This window comes from Branchiostoma floridae, chromosome 11, assembly GCF_000003815.2.
Source record: "Branchiostoma floridae strain S238N-H82 chromosome 11, Bfl_VNyyK, whole genome shotgun sequence".
Taxonomy (NCBI): domain Eukaryota; kingdom Metazoa; phylum Chordata; class Leptocardii; order Amphioxiformes; family Branchiostomatidae; genus Branchiostoma; species Branchiostoma floridae.
The window spans coordinates 7,223,388-7,244,369 of record NC_049989.1 but is presented as its reverse complement, the minus strand read 5'-3'; the positions used below and the strand labels follow the sequence as shown (position 1 = coordinate 7,244,369).

The 20,982-nt window shown below is 40.8% G+C and overlaps 2 protein-coding genes across 6 annotated transcripts; one reads left to right on the top strand and one right to left on the bottom strand.

Moving 5' to 3' along the window:
* Positions 1-148: 148 nt before the first annotated feature.
* On the top strand, positions 149-1,636 carry LOC118425507. The gene is made up of 2 exons (XM_035834379.1): positions 149-519; positions 1,191-1,636. Exons 1-2 carry the CDS (start codon positions 296-298, stop codon positions 1,387-1,389), a joined length of 423 nt encoding a protein of 140 aa, XP_035690272.1. The 5' UTR covers positions 149-295; the 3' UTR covers positions 1,390-1,636.
* Positions 1,637-2,298: 662 nt separating this feature from the next.
* Positions 2,299-20,669, bottom strand: LOC118425505 (major vault protein-like). 5 transcript variants are annotated; one of them, XM_035834373.1, is made up of 21 exons: positions 20,567-20,669; positions 18,265-18,451; positions 17,343-17,538; positions 16,247-16,370; positions 15,873-16,004; positions 15,449-15,543; positions 14,935-15,060; positions 14,558-14,668; positions 14,137-14,262; positions 13,947-14,003; positions 13,200-13,358; positions 12,794-12,895; positions 12,166-12,330; positions 11,619-11,755; positions 11,054-11,251; positions 9,614-9,752; positions 5,970-6,034; positions 5,531-5,794; positions 4,967-5,093; positions 3,290-3,478; positions 2,299-2,987 (listed from the first exon to the last, which is right to left on the bottom strand). In XM_035834373.1, exons 2-21 carry the CDS (start codon positions 18,420-18,422, stop codon positions 2,826-2,828), a joined length of 2,832 nt encoding a protein of 943 aa, XP_035690266.1. In that variant the 5' UTR covers positions 18,423-18,451; positions 20,567-20,669; the 3' UTR covers positions 2,299-2,825. The 5 variants fall into 5 exon arrangements, with proteins under 5 accessions (XP_035690266.1, XP_035690268.1, XP_035690267.1 ...); XM_035834375.1 differs by lacking the exon at positions 12,166-12,330 and having other exon boundaries at positions 20,567-20,668; XM_035834374.1 differs by lacking the exon at positions 13,947-14,003 and having other exon boundaries at positions 20,567-20,668.
* Positions 20,670-20,982: the final 313 nt, after the last annotated feature.

Genomic DNA, 20,982 nt, shown 5'->3' with positions numbered 1-20,982 from the left:
CAAATCTAATGCTCTATATATAGAAGCAAAAGGAAAACTATCGAAAAAAGGTTTCCAACAAGTAGTTGTTAGATACTGATTCTCGTCCCAACATCTGCTTGAAGATTAGTTTTCCACGGAACATGTCTCAAAACGTCACAAACAAATATGACGAAACAGTGTAGCGCATTACTTGTTACCCTTAGTCGCGAACATCTCAAAACATTCCACAAGGGCACAACGACCCCAAAAGAAAATCTTGAGGACTTAACATGGGCAGACTTGTCAACAAACCTTTTGCCGACACGTGATCAAAATGGGATGTACGATCTCAAAACGAGCCTCCTCTATTCATCTATTAAAACGGGCAGAAACAATTTCACAAACTCCGATGATCACAGTGATGGTGGACGAAGACGAGGATATCCCTATCTCCGCACAGGAGGAACTGCAAAGAATGAACAGGGTGAGAAGGAGGTCTCGAAGACGGTCTTCCATTGCTCCAGGGGTGGCCGCAATCGCCGAAGAACAAGATGAAGGGTACGCACAAACGACTCTTGTTTTTACTCGATACACTAAAAGCAATAGTGACAAATTAATATTTCTTTAGCATTTAGATATACTTGCCATACTTTTTCTTTGCCACCCAACATAACTACTCAGGGGCAAGGAAGGGGGAAACAAACAAAACTATAAATGTAACGTTGCAATATTTTCTTTTATATATCCATGGCACGATGATTACACATAGACAAGAAGGCAAATTCACATACTAAATTTCTGTATCCAGAGTTTTCAAGACTAGCTGGAATGTACAAAATATATCGTAAGCAATATTTTGCGACCTATACTTAGCCCAATGGGGCAAGTACGCACAATAAATTCAATGGTTTTCCTTATTTCTCTACAAACTATGAGAGATATCGGTTTTGCTTTGGACGCAGAGATATATTTCTACAAACACAAAACACTTGAATCCTAAATCTTACGATACCTACTGCCAAACTAACGGTTTTGTTTAATGCAATGCTATTTGATCACTTCTACACAATGAATATAATGCATGATGAAAATCATTTTGAGGTGAACACTGGTTTTGAAAGCCTGTAGATTGCATACAGGAGGCAAATAGTTGTCATCGAGAGTTCCATAGTTTGGAAGTCCGAGGAAGAGGACTTTTTTTATCAAAACGTTTAATCTTTCGTATGCAGATCAGCAAGTGACCATGCTTTTGGCGGGAAGGGCCTTGAGGCCGGCCCCTTCGCTTCACCACGAAGTTCCATCTCCTTAGACCCGAACGCACCTCCGCTACTAGTCAGACCCGTCACTCCGGAGTTGTTGAGACCGAAAGGCACTGTTGAACTCCCGACACTCTCAGAAGCCTCACTTGACGGAGACGAGGGCTGGTGAAATGTTCAGGCTGTGGTTGGACCTTGTTATTGCCACTGACTAATGGTTTCTCATGACAGAGTTATAGTATTACTATGATGTTAAGATGTATATGTAAAAATGATAAACAACTTCTGGACATATCCTAAATTCTCTGGCAGTCTTCAAGTCTCAAGTCAACAACACAGGATTTGTCAACATTTTGTTTTGTCTCAATATAAATAGAGAAAATCTTTATACTGAATTAAAAGAAAGCTGCCAATTCTTACCACAGCCTAATGCCTTTTGTAAGCAACATCTTCATTTAGTGGGTCATACATGTTTGCATTTTGTTGTTGGCAGTTATGTATATTATTTTTCCATAACGTCACGTTTATCAAACTATACCAAAGTTTTAGTTGCATATGGTCAGCGTTTATCATGACTATTGCCATGAAGACAAGATATGCCTTTCTTTTGTGAAGCTTTATTGTCAAGATAAACAGAACATTGTTGAACTTGAACTTACAGAAACAGAAATGTAATCAACCTGCACAAAAAAGTATCTTAAATGACTGGCAAAAGTGCAGAAAACCACTATCAAAAGTACAAAATGTAGAAAAAGTAATACAGTGCAGAAGTTAACACCGTAGTAATATTGCACAAAGAAGCAAGGAATAGCTTCTAAAACTAGATCTGTAGCAGTGTTACATACATGTCCTATAATTTCAATCTGAAGACTTTTGATAAGCTGTTCAATATAAATCTACTTATTCAAAACTTTATATCATTTGTGGTGTTTTTATCATATAAACATATTAAGTAGAACAATTATCAGTGACAGCCAACTTGTTTTACATCAAACCTACATATCATCAGAACCACACTCCACCCAATCATGATAGAATATCAACAACACGACATAAGCCAGATTGGTGCATATTTTTTTGTTTTTTATGTTTCTTCAACACTTTTCACCATAGAAATGGGATTATCAATAGTACTAGTATCTTACTTACAGTACATCTCTTTGGTGGTCAAAATACAGCTGCCTTATGCATGTTTAAGTCTATTTCGGACTTGTTTCTTGGAGTGAAAAAACACACATCCTGCACAGGTCTCTCTTCCATAGTTTTTAATGGTTTTACTTCTAGCCCCCTCCCTAACTTTGATAACTCCCTAGCACAGCATTTGCATTGTACATGTTGAGTAATGTAAGAAACACTTCAAATATACAGTTCTATCCCCTCCCCTATCCAATAGGTAGGGATTGCAGCCATATATTGGTAAGGGTGTTCTGTTCCCTCTTTACCACCAAGTTCTTTTTGAAAGTATTTCTTTAAAAAAAGTCCATTCTATCCAGTATTCATTTCTGTGGTAAAGTAACAAACCATTTTCATACACCTCCATGGAGCTCAACAGTTACTGCAGCATTACATGTCTTATAAAACTATTTTACGAGGGTTCATCCATGCTTTCTACTCATCAGAGGAATCGGAGTGGCGGCGGCGAGAAATAGGGCCCCTGGTCTCCCCGCCCATGGCTCCGATCAGACCCCCTGCAGTGTTGAAGAGGTTGATGGGAGAAGAGCCATCTGTGATCAGGGTAGAGGTCAGGCCCAGGCCCTTCAGAAGCTTCACCTGTGGATGGGTAAAAAACATGTTCAGTGATGGTGTAGATGATTATACCACCTGGTAGAGTGTGTCAAGCCAGAAGAAGATTTTTGTATGACAAAAAAAGAAGGCAAAGGAAAACATGGTAAGCTGCCCGAAGGCCAAAAAATGTGGTGCATCTTTGCGATTGCAAGACCTACCCATGTCATACCAAATATTAGGCACAGCTACAACCTCAAACCATTGTCCACATGTAAACAAATATGTAGCCAAAGAAAAAAATACCCTCTACATGATAACAAAGGGCAGGAGCACACAAAAACCCTCACCTGTAGCTCCGGACCGGCCAGGGCAATAGACTGGATAGTCTGGGCGCCGATGGCATCCACCTGGTTCTTGAACTTCTGTGTCTCAATGTCAGCCATTTCCCTCAGCTTAGCCACTTCCATGTCGTTCTGTTCCCGCAAGTACTTGAGCTCGGCCTCACGTGCTGTAGTCAGGCGCTCCAGCTCAGATTCCTACAGAATCAAGATGTGATCAAATTTAGTGCACTCACTAGGCTGATATTTTTTAGACAGTGGTGTAAACTGCTACAGTTAGTAAATGACCATTGAAACGTGATATTTTTACAGATGCAACAGATGTCATTCTTAAGATAAAGTGTTCACATGAAGCTAATGTGTGTTGGTATGATTCAAGTTTTTAACTGTCATTCAACACAGATTACTTCGTGAGGGGGGTAAGGCCATACCAATTTAATCTGTTGGTTCTCGGATTTTTTCATGAAAAATATGAAGCGACAGGGCGAAAAAAAAAAAAATGCTGACAGGAAAGCCAGAACTGGGGGGCCGTCTTGTCATACTGAGAAACAAAACAGAGACACTACACTACTGCAACATATATTGCTATTTTCAAAGACTATGATCTTGTTTCCACCTATTTTAGAAGATTACTGATTTCTTTAACAGAATGGCAAATGTCAGTATATGATATGTACAATTCTGCTTTGTCTCTTAAAATTGGACAGAAAACAGTGAAATTGCAGTATTCATTTTTTTTGTTTTTTATTCATGAACTTGAAACTGTGCCTGGCAATAATTCCCAGCTGTTCTACTTACAACAATGTTCATCTTCTTGAAAAAAAAAAAAAAAAAAAAAATGGCAATACTGTAGCTGAAACCAGCTTGAACAAGTTCCAATTTGGCCATGGGGAACTCTAGCAACTTTCATACATGAACTTGAAACTGTGCCTGGCAATAATTCCCAGCTGTTCTACTGAGTACAACAATGTTCATCTTCTTGAAATACAAACAAAAATGGCAATACTGTAGCTGTAGCTAACAAGCTGGGACAAGTTCCAGAAGTTTGTTCTCACCCTTGAAAACTCTGCATACCACAAATAGTGGCTTTTTCGGTTCCACAGACATCTCTCCCCCTACTGATGTACTCTCTACTCTATTTTACTAACTCTAACTCTACTCTATCTACTAAATCCACCGGCCATGCCAGCGGCCCGTCAGAACTTGTCTTTTTCAGCTAAGGCGCCATTTTCTCATAATAAACAGAAAATGTTTTTTGATTGGCTAATATACGTCACATGACCAAGTAACTGCTAGCGACATCTAGCAACATTTTACAAAACTGCAGCCTTCAGGGTTTTTTTTTCCAGTTTCATTTTTGGCAACACGTCTGGGACGTAGACAGAGGCTAAAATTAATTTTTTTTTTTTTTCATTTTGAGATTTTTTGAAGCGGCGATTCCGAGAACCAACTAATAAAATTGGTGTGGCCTAAAGGAGGCCATATACATAAGAGCACACCAGCTGACACTTAACAGAGACGGGGGCCAATACCGCTTCCAGGCATCTACGATTCTTTACTCGAGGATGTATACCTTCACCACTCCCGATAAAGGTTGACGAATGTGTGACCAAAAATTCGAGGTGTTGAATGACAGTTAAAAACTAAAAAAAAAAGGTTTTGATGGCCTAAGTAGTAAAAACTTACAGCTTCAATCTTTGAGGCCTGTGCCTTGAGCTTTGCCTGCTCAACAGCTGCCTCGCCTTCGATCCTGGCTGCCTCAGCGCGAGACTGGGCCTCCGCTTTGGCCTGGCCGGTGCTCTCCACAGCAGCACTACGGAAGGAAGAAAACACATTTATATCAAATAGTCTCAACCGTAATGTGACAGAGGAACTCCTAGATGAGATCTTCGGGTTGACAAAGAGACAGAGTTTGTCTCGAAAGCTTCCCCAAGCTAATTGAACTTTAGTTGTGTGTATGTTGTTTAAATTTTTGTCAAAAACAGATATTCTATTTAATTGTTATAAACAGAGCTGCCATGAAAAGAATCAGAGCAGTAACAGTCAGGCACACTGTGCAAGGAAACACAAATCCTAAAAATCATTGACAACTTGGTAGATGCTACACAATAGTAGTGAACATTTATGCAGGCTTGAATCAAGAGTCTAACTCTATATCTGTATCAGTCTGTATAGCCGGTGTAACTGCCCTTCATCGTAACACACCAGCTTTGATCAAGAAGCTTTCACACTACAGGAAAAACTACAAACCTTTTGGCCTGCAGTTCCAGCAGATCCCGACGTGAATTCTCCGCCTCTGCCTCGTCATGAATCTTCTGCCGCTCCAGGCGACCTTTGGCCTCCTGCTCCACGCGCTCGGCCTCGTGCCTGGCTGCGGCCTCCTGGGAGTTGGTGGTGATCTCGATGGCGAGCGTGACGGACTTCTGCAGGGAGTCACGTGTGCGCTGGTCCACGGGCTCCACTGACTGGATGTCCACACTGGTGATCACCAGGTTGTTCTGGGGGAACTTGAAACTGTACCAGACAAAGGGCAATGTTCAGTGATTATCATCAGTTTGTTAAGGTGTAACTTGAATCTGTAAGCTCCTTTATTCAATGACAATCCAAAATTACTCCATAGCTGTTGCTGTACGTACCTTTGGCACACATCAGTAAAGTAAAAAAAGCAACAACAAATAAGGTTACTCACACATCGCGGACCTTGTTGTTCTCATCCAGACCAAATACTGATGCCCTGATGATACGTGCAGAGTTCTGGAATGATAATTGGATTCATCGAGGTTACATTTCATAATTGTTATGAAACATCACAAGGGAGAAAAAGATGCTCCATAATGTAGAACCTTCAGAAAAAAAAAAGTAAATCGTCAATATTCACTGTGGTTTTATGTTTTTACAAAGTTTTTGCATTTAGATGCACTGGTTCTTTATTCCACCATAAACTTTCACCACACCTCCTTTTCCTCAACACGAAATCAAGTCTCCACAACCTTTTAAATCAAACCTATAGGGCTGACGTCAGAGTTGCGTTGCGCGGTAGAGGGCAAAAAATGGGAAGACGATTTGGGTGTGACTTAAAATCCTTGAAAATCCTTCTTTTCCTTGAAAATTTTTGCCCAATCTGGAGACTTTTTGAGTTAGAAGAGACAGGTAGGGTCTAAGCTTTCCTGTTTGGGTCAAAATTTGTTCAGTTCAGCAGTTCAGCTGGTGTAAGGACAGGTTTTAGTTATAGGGTGCTACTGGTTGTATCAGGAGGGAAAATGGGTCAAAGGTGAGGTTTCTTTCATAGAGCGAGCTTTTCTCCGAGAATGAGCCAAACAACCCTCTGTTTTCTTTGAATGCTTATAAACTAGACCCAAGTGACTTTCTGGTGGAGAAGAATTTTAAAGATTGAACTATGGGTTAGTACTTTTTTGAAGCCTTCATTCAGTGTATTTCAACATGCTTGTCAATGGGCAGCCCTAACTTCGATGTCTGACCTGTACTGCCCCCCACCCCCATTTTGCATTTGAGGCCTTTTGAACCATATAGCTGTCTCAGATTTGCTGAAACCATGTTGCAATATCGTATACAAGAGGTTTTGTCAAGTGTGGACCCAGTTTTGTGCATGAATTTTCCAAAAATGTAGCAAAAATGTGATATTTTGTGATTTTTTGCAGCATAAAGTATGTGCATGCATGTATTGGAAGCTGTCAGGAATAACTCAGATAGCATAGATTACTACAAAAGTGGTATGAATTCAATGAAAATGATGGACTTGATGATGATTTAGTCCCATGTAATTGTATGCCTTACCAATTAGGACCTGTCAATCATAATGTGCCCTACTATATCGGTCAAATTTAATGTGCTTGTCCGTCCCTGGGGAATTCACGCTGTGGATGAAGGTCTCAGAACACAGTTTTTCGGGTATGGGGATTTACATGGTTAAGGACCCCAAAGTGAGGTGGTTCGACGACTCAAAACCTATAGTAGGGTGCAGATACAATTCACAAGAATTTAGTATGTTGAAGTTGAGGGTACAAGCTACAAAATATCTGAAGATGAGCATAGATTTGCCGGCTCGTTTTTCTATAACAGACACTTTGATTTGACCCCCAGCGGAGGTCATGGAACTGCAGGCGGCGAACAGGAAGTGCCGGTAACATATCAAGGCGCAAATTCCCGCCGGCCGAAAAAGCGACGTAATCCAACTTATACAATATGAACGCCGATGTATTCCTCTACTATTCACCACAGATTCCACCTCGCTGTCGTGCACGGAAGAATAAATACGGCCTTTGCAAGTACCGCGATGCACTATTTTAACCCGAACTACTTTTGGGGACGGGGGTCGCGGATAATTACTGTGTTATGAGACCTTAAGCCAACTTGACCTTGGATTTCTTTACGTTCATACAATAAAACTAGTCAAGATACAAAACCGTACCAAATTTTAGAGCAGAAATCCAAATGGTTCCTGAGATATGGCCAACTTTGCACTTTGGCGCCTAGCACAGGTGTCGGCACTGTACAAGGACTATCTGAGGGGCCGCCAATTGGTCTCATTATCTCAACAAACTTGATATTCTGGTTGACTTTTTCTGTTATAAGGAGCTTGCCAGACCACATTCTACCGTTCTGAGTGATTGGGGTTGGGGGTTTGTCTTTTTTAGGGCGGAAAAAGGGGGGGGGGGAGTCGAGCGGGCTTTAGACCGCACTAAGTCCTATACTTAAGCATAGGGAACGGTCTAGGCGGCCGTTGCCATGGTAACGGCGGGTCAGACGGTAACAAAAATGTTACAGTTCAAGTCAGCCGAGGTCAATTACCAACATATCGGTCAAATTTAATGTGCTTGTCCGTCCCTGGGGAATTCACGCTGTGGATGAAGGTCTCAGAACACAGTTTTTCGGGTATGGGGATTTACATGGTTAAGGACCCCAAAGTGAGGTGGTTCGACGACTCAAAACCTATAGTAGGGTGCAGATACAATTCACAAGAATTTAGTATGTTGAAGTTGAGGGTACAAGCTACAAAATATCTGAAGATGAGCATAGATTTGCCGGCTCGTTTTTCTATAACAGACACTTTGATTTGACCCCCAGCGGAGGTCATGGAACTGCAGGCGGCGAACAGGAAGTGCCGGTAACATATCAAGGCGCAAATTCCCGCCGGCCGAAAAAGCGACGTAATCCAACTTATACAATATGAACGCCGATGTATTCCTCTACTATTCACCACAGATTCCACCTCGCTGTCGTGCACGGAAGAATAAATACGGCCTTTGCAAGTACCGCGATGCACTATTTTAACCCGAACTACTTTTGGGGACGGGGGTCGCGGATAATTACTGTGTTATGAGACCATGAGACCCTAAAAAGAGGAGCTATTGCAAATAATACTCCTGAATGTAGTACAGGGCAATACTTGCAGTCCATTAAACAGGATTTTGCTGTATGTAGGGACATTTCAGCTGTGTAATGTTGTGTTTTGTGTGTACAGTTTGCCAGTTTCATTGAAACAGCATTGTATGAAAACTAGTAAAAAAAGTTGTAAAAAAAGAAAACCCTCTATTGAAAAGTTGCAATTTTACATCAGAGATGTAGAACTGACTATGGTTAGTAGTTATTAAGACTTGCTAAGAGATAAACACCTATGGATTTTGGAAAAGTCACATGACTTTTGGTACACTACCCCACTGCTTTACATGCCTTATTGCATGGGGTAAGCTGTGGTGCACTGGGTATAGATTTGGCTCTAAATTCCCAAGGGAGCAATCAATACAGTTCATCTTTGGGAAACACTATCGCATCCCCTCCCTGTATCAGCTGGGATAATAATTTTTCCTCAACTCCCTTATTCGGGTACCCAGTAGGGCTGACGTCAGAGTTGCGTTGCGCGGTAGAGGGCAAAAAATGGGAAGACGATTTGGGTGTGACTTAAAATCCTTGAAAATCCTTCTTTTCCTTGAAAATTTTTGCCCAATCTGGAGACTTTTTGAGTTAGAAGAGACAGGTAGGGTCTAAGCTTTCCTGTTTGGGTCAAAATTTGTTCAGTTCAGCAGTTCAGCTGGTGTAAGGACAGGTTTTAGTTATAGGGTGCTACTGGTTGTATCAGGAGGGAAAATGGGTCAAAGGTGAGGTTTCTTTCATAGAGCGAGCTTTTCTCCGAGAATGAGCCAAACAACCCTCTGTTTTCTTTGAATGCTTATAAACTAGACCCAAGTGACTTTCTGGTGGAGAAGAATTTTAAAGATTGAACTATGGGTTAGTACTTTTTTGAAGCCTTCATTCAGTGTATTTCAACATGCTTGTCAATGGGCAGCCCTAACTTCGATGTCTGACCTATAGTACCTTGTGGAAATCATCAAACTGAACACCTGCAACAGCACCACGGACACGGGAGGCAACAGCTTTGCAGGCATCACCAACAAAGTCTGGGACGCTGAAAATTTTCTTGCCATCTGCTGTCTTGTCCTTGACGTCAAAGTGCCTGGAGGTCACAAGAAAAGAACACTGAGATGAGACCAATCATTAGTAGCTTAACCCTCTCAACACGTCATAAAATTTTTTCCTGTATACCATATACGACATATAATTCCAGTCTATACAGGTGTCAATTAGTACTTTTTGTGTATTATTATTACAGCTGTTATGTAAGGAGTAGACTAGGAAAACTATATATTGCTGGAAAGCTCACAGAATGGCCTTTCCAAAACAAGCAAAATAAATATCGTACCATCAATCTGAGGACAGCAATCGTCGTGGAAACCACTCAAAAACACATTTGCAACACTCCCAAAAAAAGTTTCACAAAAGAAAACATTTGGCTAGGGGCTGAGTTTTTTGTGTCATTTATCATGAAACTATGTAGAAATACTCAACCATACATACACAATGCTGGTATGCTGTTAGAATGACCAAAAACTAAAAATCAAAGCATGATTTCAAATAAGTTCAGTGTTGATAAACAAATGTTCACCCCAATAAACAGTTGTGCCCCCCTCCCCACACCTGTAGTTGTACTATTAAAATAATGAATATGCCTTGTGCTAAATGGCAAATTATTTTTCTGGATGTTCTACACATATCAGGGAGTCAAATAAATCCACTTACTATGACTTGGGTAGAGAAACAGGTATCAGAGTATATAAAATGTCAATTTGGACCAGTGACCTATCTGACCTGACCTGGACCTCCTTATGCCCCAAGAAAAACAACAAGGAAGCATGCATGTAGAACTCATTAGACACGGTGATATCAGCTCATTTGATCTCAACAAAAACAGCTGGGTGTTTGCCTTGCTGTCCCTCAAGGATTTCCCTGTCATCACTCCTGTAAGCCTCCAACAAAATTATCCACCAAACTGTCTCCATTTCTGCTAAATTTACTAAATAAACCTGTAGAAAACTGAAGCCAAAACACACGCTGGAGGCCTCAGAAACAGGGCTCAAATGCTACATCCCTTCTGGTTGGTCAAAGATACAAGCATCCTGATTGGCAGACTCTGCCAAATTTCCCATTTCACAGTAGTCAGTTTGAATTTCCCGCCGGAATTAAACCTGAAGCCACGATCGTGGCTTCTCGCGTCCTATGGGAAAGCCATGATAGTGGCTTCTCGTGCTGAGAGGGTTAAAGCTAGGCTGTAGGCAGGAAAATATGGGAACACCATGGTGAGACCAATGGCTACTAAATTCAGCTTAATGTACTTGATAGTTAGTTGGAGCAGGTAGATAATGGGAGCAAGAAGGTTCCATTTTCTATAAAGGAATGGGCAGGTCATGAATCCCCTACCAGTTGTAGCTCATCTGCAGCTGTAGGCGGGCGTGGTCAGCCGTTTCTATGGTGATGATGTCAGTGCAGAAGTCAGGCCCCAGGAGCAGGCACAGGGACTTGATGACGTTGGGTCGCTTGGGCTTCCCTCCAGACAGACTGAGCTGGGTGAACTGTTCATCAGGACCCAGCAGCACCAGTTCAGGACCAAATATAACCCTGGAATATAGTCCGCAATCCATGGTCAGTGAGGTATCCAGAGATTTAGCACTTTGATATCAGGCACGACTACTTTTGAGGAATATCAACTATAACTGTAAATGGAAAATACTATATGGCATTCATATCTGTCCATCTGATATATCTTATTTGTTTGTGCCTTTATTTAAACTCGATAGTGCTCCATTTGGCTGTCAGGGCTGCTTTTTGTGAAGGTGGAGTTGGGAGGAGTGTCAGGGGTTAATATTTAGCTATAATGATCTAACATATAATGTTATTTCATGCATACTAAGTTTGTACAAATGTCCACAAGCTTATGTGTGTGGCTCAGTGCTTCATTAACAAGCAATGAAAGGATATCACATACCTTGCTTTCTTCTCCTTGTAGTCGTAGATCTGGACAGCAGCATTGTGAGGCACGCGGAAGGTCACCACCTTGGTTTTGTCGCGTGGCTGATCCGGACGAGGGCGGGGCCCACGGTCGCTTCGATCCGCAAGTGGATCCTGAATAGGAAAAGGGGTGAAAATCAGAACAGTTCAGAGTCTAACATAAATCACAGAGGTTTGTGCTCTACAAGAACAGCAAAACCTTGCAACTAAATGTTTCTACAATCCCCTTAATGGTAGATTGCTTAGCAGATAGATGTCTGCTGTACTCCCCACATTAATCATACTGGTAGTACAGCAAAAACTAGTGCTGTGCAGCTTTATCTATAGCTATACTCCGGCTATTGCAAGATTAAACCTTAGGTAGCATGTGTGTAGCAAGAAGAAAAAAGCATGTGTTTTTTTGCACACATACATCTCGTCATTTTGGAAACACTTAAACAGAGATGATATTGAGAGCAGTTAAAAAAGGCCACAGTAATTTCTAAGTTGCACCCATGCATGTTACACTCTACCATAAAACTTACAATCCCAACATTAGAGTAGGCCTGCACAGCCATGCCAACTTCAGCAGGTCGGAAACGAGGCTGAGACCTCTGCTGTTTTTGAACTTGAACTTCCTGTTGAATTTCCCCTAGATCAGGGCATATGTTCATCATAGACCCGAATGCAGGCCTGCCTGAGTCTAGCACCTATATAGTGGGGTAACAAAGGAATAGATTTCACTGGTATTAGAATGAATTAGCTCACCTGTGTTGGTAGACAATATGATCAATGACAGTAAAGTGCATCACTTAGAATTTTGATAAGTGTACTTCACCTACACATATGTCGGAAAGAAAATTTCAACTTTCATCATCTTGACTTAGCTGATTTGAAGTGACCTGATGAATTGCCATTAAGATTCATTCCTTTGTTTCCCCATCTATATCTTGTACTTTAGCTGTTCCTAAGAATGAGCACTGCCCAGTCGCACACAATTGGCATGTTGAACCGCTTGTCATACCAACTACATGCATGCAAAACTGGCTTTCTCTGCACAAGCCATTTGAGAACATGTCACACCTGGGTTCCTGATATTGTCATCCAGTTTCTTCTGCAATATTCTTTTCAAGTTTGACTATTTCACTTTGCAGAATTTTAGTATGTACCCACCAAGTTCTGTGTGAGGAGAGACTCCACTGCTGGTGGCAGCTGTTTAGCCCAACTCTCCTCGTCCTGGTCCAACATGTAGGTCTGTCCGCACACCGCACGGACCTGCAAGGTCAAAGGTCATACGTCATGCTTCAGGCAAGCAAAACAATCAATACAGTTGCCCTGCAGCACCTCTATATGGCAGCTTCTTTCCAGCACATACTCTACATTCAGCTTTTTACTGTTGGTAGACAGTTTTAGTATCATCTAGAAATTTGAAAATGTCCACATTAATAGTGGCAGTGAAATTGAATTGAAATAATGGCATTAAAAATGTAAAATTACACCACTAGTTGATTCCTTATCAGCACAATGGACAGCACAGTCAAAACTTTAGAGCAACTACTCGAATGCAAAAATTTTTCACCTTGCCAGTTTTGATATTCCTGATGTAGATTCCCTCGTTCTCATCCAATGGAATGGCCTTCCTCTTCATCACCACGGTAACCTCCACAGGGGGAACGTACTCCTTGGGGCCGCGAATCATCCAGCGGTCACCAGGTTTGCGCTCTACTCCGTCCTTCTGCTGCAAAGAAAATTTCACTCTCTGGTCAAAATGATAGATTTCTATTTATGGATAACAGCATGTCAAAAGTAGTATGGAAAAAGCAGTAGAAGTGCAACGTTGGAGGCTGCAGGAATCACAAGCAGTGATTGGCATGCCATTGCACTATCAAAATGGCTTGGGTAAAATGTGCACTGTTAGTGATTATACGTTAGCTGATTCACAGCAATTTTTCACTAACAAACCTTAAACAGATAATGTAAGTCCACAGCAATCTACAGGCATTATAATATTCTTGTCAGTTTTGATAGACTAAAAGAATCAGAGATTGTACAATTCTTATCATCACTTGACACCAAACACATGGCAGAACATGGCAAATCAATGAAGCATAAAAGTTTGACTGTAAGTGTAAAAAAAATAAATTGAAGAACACCAGGCAAACAGGATTGAATTATAGCACCATTTGATGATCCCAAAGGACACTGGAAGCAATCAAAACAGAGTTACATGATTTGCCATTACTAATCCAGTCAAGTACTATGAGTTTTTTCCATGCCATTACACCGCAAACTCAAGCCAAGCTACAGATTCAGCTGCTGTAGTCACCAGTGTTTTCTTGGCGCCAGGTTCGGACGACACTTCTTCAGCTTCTTCATCGTCATTCTGAGTAAAACAGACTTGCTATGAAATACCTCACAGAAAAACACCTGTCGCTGAGGTGAAATCCTGATATTGCACCTGATAAAACTTGAAATCACTTTTTGAAATTAGTCATATACAACAAATTTGTTCTTACAGCATCCATGTCCTTAAAGGCTTCATTAGCCTTAAGGATGAGACCCTCGTCCTCTTCCAAGATGTACATGGGCTGGATCCCGTCCTCAAGGGTCTCTCCTGGCTGCAGGAAGAACGACTTCTCCCCCTGAAACATACAAAAACATCTTGGTTGATGACATATAGCTTTTCCTTGGGGTTTTCTTAATCCTAATGAAGAAAAACAATTCAACACATTATGAATTTGTCACCAAACGCTTAATGTTTGATATAGTGTTTTGATGAAAGATAGTTGACATTGTTTGATGATGTAGATAAGGGAAATGCTTTTAACTTTTTCTCAGACACAAACATGCAAACTAGCTCACAGCTAGTCAAACCTTCGTAACATAAGGAGGAATTCTTTCACTATCGGAAAAGACGTGTACAATATAGAGACTGACCTTAACAAGCTTCCGCTGACCCAACTGGGGTTTCCCATCCTCCCCTACAGGGTCCACGATCACGGCGTATTCGCGGTTGCTCAGGGTTGTGATGTTAATCACTCCAACAACCTGTGAAACAAACATGGACACTGAATCTAGACTCATCAGCTTGATTTTCATATTTTCTATTTTTTACATTTTATGTCCTAGATACTGTCTAACTGAAGGTCGTTTCCACATTTTGCTTGCCAACGAAAGGCAGCCTTTTGCAGTTGTATTGGTTATGGCATTAGGCAGCCCACATTTGCGTTGATATTTGTATGGCTTGTAATGTTATTTGTCAAACATGCATCATAACTACAGTTCCAATGGCTAAATGTGTTCGACCCTCCTACCTCCTCATAAACATCAGGGATGTGAGTCTCGGTGTCCTGCATGGTGATGAGCCACTCCTCACCACTCTTTCTGGTCTGGTTCTTGAAGTCCTTGAAGGTCCGCAGTGCTCTCATGTGCAGGGCTTTCTGTAAAACACATTTAGAAAACTCATGGTCAGCAGTGATAGTAGTTGAGTGAAAGAAGTAAACCAGCAACAAATTCTCTGACAAAAATTCTGCAGCTACAAGATTGAAATGACTGATACCAATTGGCTTACATACGTCACATTTTTTTTCACAATTCTGTTTTTATTTGACATTACACTCCAAATCTTTAATGAAAGTTTATTGCAAATTCATGCCCATGGGTCTAACTGCAGGTGAACAAAGTCAAATACATTAAGTGATTGAGAACAGGTAAATAATCTAAATTCTAACATATGAAGATTAACTGATTGTATGTACATACAAAATATCGAATACGATTCTTAACATAGTAAAAGTATAGTTTGAAGACAATCTGTTTCCAAGATACCTTTTCTGTCAGGACGTAGGCGTTCACAACATCAACCACCTCCTCATATGCACCAGGCAGATAAGCTCCCACCTTCTTCACCACCCACTCCTCACCTGCGGGGACAAAAAGGAAAACTATAGTATGAACTATCATCAGCAGGCTTCAGTAAAAACATCAGTCATCTTAAACTCATATTGTGTCTCTTGAACTAATGCTTCAACCTTTTGCATCAAAGACTTTGTTAAGCCATATGCTTACCGGTAATATGAATCTGATATTTCCTCACAGCCGTCCATGTTATCATGATCCTTGCAGATGTCTTTGTGCTTCGTTAATGATAGAATTTATTTCTAAACAACTTGAAATTTTGTGCAAAATCTTGAGATGATTTCAATATGTCTTGAGATGTTAAAACAATCTGAGTTAGAGTTTGTAATGTCACCTGTGACCCTGTGGTTGCCATCACGGTCTTCTGTCTCCTTGCGAGCCCTCAGCTTGATGGCCTGGTTAGGCAGAATCACGGTCGCACGGACTGTCTCATCCACTACAACCTCCTTCCTTGGAATGTAAGTGCCTATTGGAAAGGAAGAGATCCATCATAAGACGTGGTGACATGAGAAGAAATCAATGGTAAGGGACATTAAAACAAGGCCAATTCTCAATCTTTGAATTACATGCAGGAATTTGTGACACAGTTTGAAAGTATACCCAACAAGTATTTAGTAAATCTTCTAGAATTTGTGAGTGCTCTTAAGGTAGCATTTCTAATGATTCAACTGTTTGCTGCCACTGTCTATTGCATAATGCATATCTTACCTGGTCCTTCAAAGAGCCACTCATCTCCTGCCACTCTCTTCTGTCCAGTCTGGTCTTCCAGGTCCAGCACTGCCCGCAGCCTCAGGGCAGTGTCCGCAGAGACAACTTTCAGGGCCGTCACATTCTGGAAGGGGGAGCAATCATGAACAAAATGTATCTGTCAATGTTTTCCCTGCCCTGGGAGCCTTTTGGAACAGAGTTTGTAGGTAATGGGGATAGACAGCTGGGAGAAAGTATACAACATGTATTTGTATTCACCAGTGTAAAAATGTGTTCTCTTTTTTTAACGAGTCTAAAAAAATGTATAAAAATGATTGATATTACTGTATACTGAACTGCAGACATAAAAGTTTTCATATATGACATTAGTCACCTGTAAATGATTATAGTAGATTATTCCAATGGTCCAAAGTTTCATTGCATTACATTTCTGTAAGTCAATGCATCACAAGTATTGTTGTTCAATTTTATCATCTTTGTCTGGTAACCTTTAACCTGAAGTTCACCGGGCCATCTCTGATCTTTTGCACAACAACCTTTGGGAAGGGGACAAAGGGTGATTCTACATCACATTACAATGATGTTGTCCTTTGCCCATCGGTACTTTGCCCATCTCAGAAATTATGCAATTAACAGATTTTAGCATTGCCCTGCTGGATTTTAAGTGGCACCAGGTACTCAAAAGTGTCAAATTAAAGGGGTGTCAAATTTATAGTTCCTCATGATACCTTTGATTATACATATTGACTCAGGTAGAAAATAGTTGGTCCTGGCTTCCTTTAGAACTTCTGGTTGGACAATTCTAGTCAGAACCAATGTGCTTAGGTACTTTTAAAATGTACAGGGCATTCTATGGCTTAATGCATTGCTATGCTTAGGACTAAGAGAAGGGTGAAATAGATACAGTAGTTTGTGGTTGTACAAAACATGTACATCTGCTTTCCTTCATGATTCCTTCCTCTAAACCCACCTGTTTGAGTGTTTCTCCAGGGAAGAGTAAGAAGGGGTCCTGTGCCATATAGTATAAACCCACCTGTTTGAGTGTTTCTCCAGGGAAGAGTGGGAAGGGGTCCTGTGCCATATAGTATAAACCCACCTGTTTGAGTGTTTCTCCAGGGAAGAGTGGGAAGGGGTCCTGTGCCAGGCGGATCTCCAGGTCTGCGTGGACCAGCTTCACCTGTCCGCTGGTGTCGTACACGGGCGCGCCGTCCTCGCCACGCACCACGGGGTTCTCCACCACGCAGTAGTGACGCGGCGGCACCGTGATCATCTTCTCTGGAGGAAGCACAACTCTGGAGACAGCAAAATAAACAAACATATTTCAGCTCACAATAATGTCAGTTGGTAAGATATTTTCAACATTTTCTTATCTTCTTATTGATAATGTATAATGTTAAATGACTAAATTTGAGCAAAAAGCATATACATACACAACGTCAGGTTTTTATTATGAAGAAAATAGGTGGTATTGTGTATAAGGGATTTTAATACAAAATCACCCTTTTTTTTCATAACACATTTAGTATCATATTCCTAGGCTACACACTAAGAGTTACCCCTTACAATTTGGCACAATTCCCAAAAAGGAACATGATATTGTACCCAGCCTATGCCATGCCAACATGGGGCATCATGGAACAAAAACCTTTATTAACAAAGTTTTCTCAAGGTTTCCCAGTTCAAAAATGTTATTCATCAAACCCCATTTCCAAAATGGTATTGACTGCAGAACAATGTAATGTTATTACACAATAAATTATTCAGTATACAAATTCATGCAATTCTTTAGAAACATGGACCTTTTACTTCAAAATGTTATGTTTTTTATCATTGATCTGGATACGAAGAATTGTCATTTAGCTTTACACTTTTGTAGTCAAGAATTAATACAGCTTGTGTACAAAATGTAGTTCTCAACGTATTGATGACGCAAATGAATGTCAAAAGTGGGTGTGGGCTGATACATGCTTACTCGATGCCTTTAGGGTTAATGTTAATTGTACTGTGAATGTTCATACTTCTCATTGTCCTGTCGGATGTATGTCTTGGGCCCAACCTCGGTCCTGGTGACGTTGAGGTTCTGGTCCAGTACGTGCATGTAGTAGAATGGAGGGATGCGGAAGATGGACTCCTCCGAGTTCCCTCCTGAAAACCGACCCTGCTTTCTCTCCGTCATTGTTGCTGATCGTTGTCCAGATTATGATACTGGGAATAAAAAGAGTTTTGACATATCAGATAATGTGATGCGACAAATTTAAACAAACTGTGAATTCCATCCTGGGAGAAATATGATTATGCTTGTAGTTTACCATGTATGTTCTGTCCCCAAATATCATCAACATACATCATATCTCATTGTATACACAAATTACATTTGTCATTATACACATCTGTCATAATTATGCTTTCGAAAAGAAGGTAGTGACTGGAGATAATACTACACAACACAACAGTAACCATGGGTTTACCTTAGTTTGCATGGTATTACCTGTTTCATACCAGAAAGTTTACCTCAAGATGTAAACAAATATCATTTTATCATACACCCCAAAGCTGCACCTGATATAGCCTGAAATCCGGCCTTATGAGTGTGGCTGCTCCTCAACTGACAGTTGGGAGAGGATAATTATGCTAATATGGCTGGATCTGAGGCTAGCACATGTAACCCTGCCCTACCAAGGTAGCCTTGTACCAACTGGCCTGAATCTATATCCAATGATGCTTGACCAACCTAATTCTTCCCCAGTTACTGCACACTACAGAGACCTGGAATGGCATGCACAAAGCCGTACCTTTGTGTCTGAATACAATCAGGATCTGTGACCAGGGGTCTTTACACAAAGGTGTGCGTGGGCGGGGTTGGTCTTTACAAATAACAAATATCACCTGTTTGTCATACATTGTACAGGTAGGGCAAACATTACCTTTTTTTTACCTCCCCATGTTCCCAGTTCCTTCAAACTTAACTAGCTGATGGTTGTAGGAAAATAATATTAGGAATATTCAAAATTTTCTAGAGTAGACTACATGTGTAGTTAGGAGTGCATCATTGCTTATCCTTAAAAATTGTACCAAATGTATGAATCAATAGATTGACATAGGGATAATGATTGCACAGATTATATTGATTCACAAAGCTTCTGCTTATTCTATTTCATTCATATCTGTCTTTCCTTCTCTGGTCATGAGATATTCATATCTGCTGTTTTTAATATTCCATACTTAAGACAATGAGGCTATCCCCATAAATGTGAAGTTATGACCAAAACATTGCCCCTAGCCTTTAGGCATATGTAGGGGGATAATTTGCATATGAACAGTAGCACGTCAATGACCGAACAGTTCTTAATGTCAGTCTGTGACCTTTGTGAGCTGAGTGGATCTTGACAGACAAAGTTCTAAGTACATTAGTATGGCTACAGAAAACATTTGATGATTTTCTCAACATCTGATGCTTTGCATTCCCAGTTGTATTTTCATTCAATCATTTATTATTATATATCCATCCTAGAAATCCCTAAAAAGATCTTCCTTTGGATTAAAATCCACAGAGGTTATAACCTCCTTAGAATTAGATAACCTCATTTTTTGTCTTATGCTCTGGGGCTTTTTAAAAACATTTTTAATGGAATTTTCACAAGGTTCACAAGGTGAAACAGCTATTGCATCAACATATGCAACACCCTTAAAAATCTCTCAAAGCAAATAGTCTGGGGTGAAAAACATTTGACGTCACACTGACGTCATCGAGCTTTATGATAAGATTACTAACTACTAAGCCATGCTGATCTGCCACATGATTTAATATAACAGTTCTGCAAGAATAGATGGGTCATTGAAGATCTGACAATTTGTTCACTTTTAGGATAATAAAATTACCGATTCCCGTCAAGAAATAAGTTGTGTTATGTTCTTCTTGAACTATTAAACACTAGCAGGTTCCATGCAATCACTTGCAATTTTCTTGAGGGTATCCTTAGTTTATACAACACAACAAAGTCATAAGAAGGGTCTCTATACTTATGACATGGCATTTACAGGCATCAGCGGAGGTTAGTGTTAGAATGACACGAAACAGGAACCGTTCGCATACAGAATACCGGAATGTCTAATGAATGTCTACCAGAACCAGTTTGTTCCTCTTTTGAAAAGCTACAAAATGGTCGAACAAGGCGGGTACATAGATGGACGTTTGCCACAAAGCGCTGCAAGCTAGATCCATGCCCTATCCCGAGCAATGGTCTTGGATACCTTATGACAATGCTACTGTAAAATCTACCGCAGAAACGTGGCAAGGAGAGTAATATAACTTGTTCAAACCTGCAGCGTCGCAGCAACACAGCTCCGTCCCACACGCCCAACAAGGAAGTGATATAGCTACGACTATGGGGGCGTGGCAGGTAATCTATCTGATACTCACCAATAGGAGTTGCTGATTTTCATCACATGGTCGCAAACTCGCGACGTCATTGGTCGAGTTGATAATTGGGTTAAATCCCCAACACTGCTACGCAAGTGGCTTCGGCATGAGTCAACTACATGAATAGAACTTACAACTTGTTGTGCAACTCTTGCAAGCGTGGCCGGCATGGCATCTCAACAAAAAGACTTCGTGTTGTCATCAGAAATGAATAGGAAACATACGCATGCATTCCCATGTTAGCAGCCCATCTTATAAGCTCCATGTGTGTGCATGCATGGGTGTAAACAAAAATGACATGATGTGGTTGCTAAGG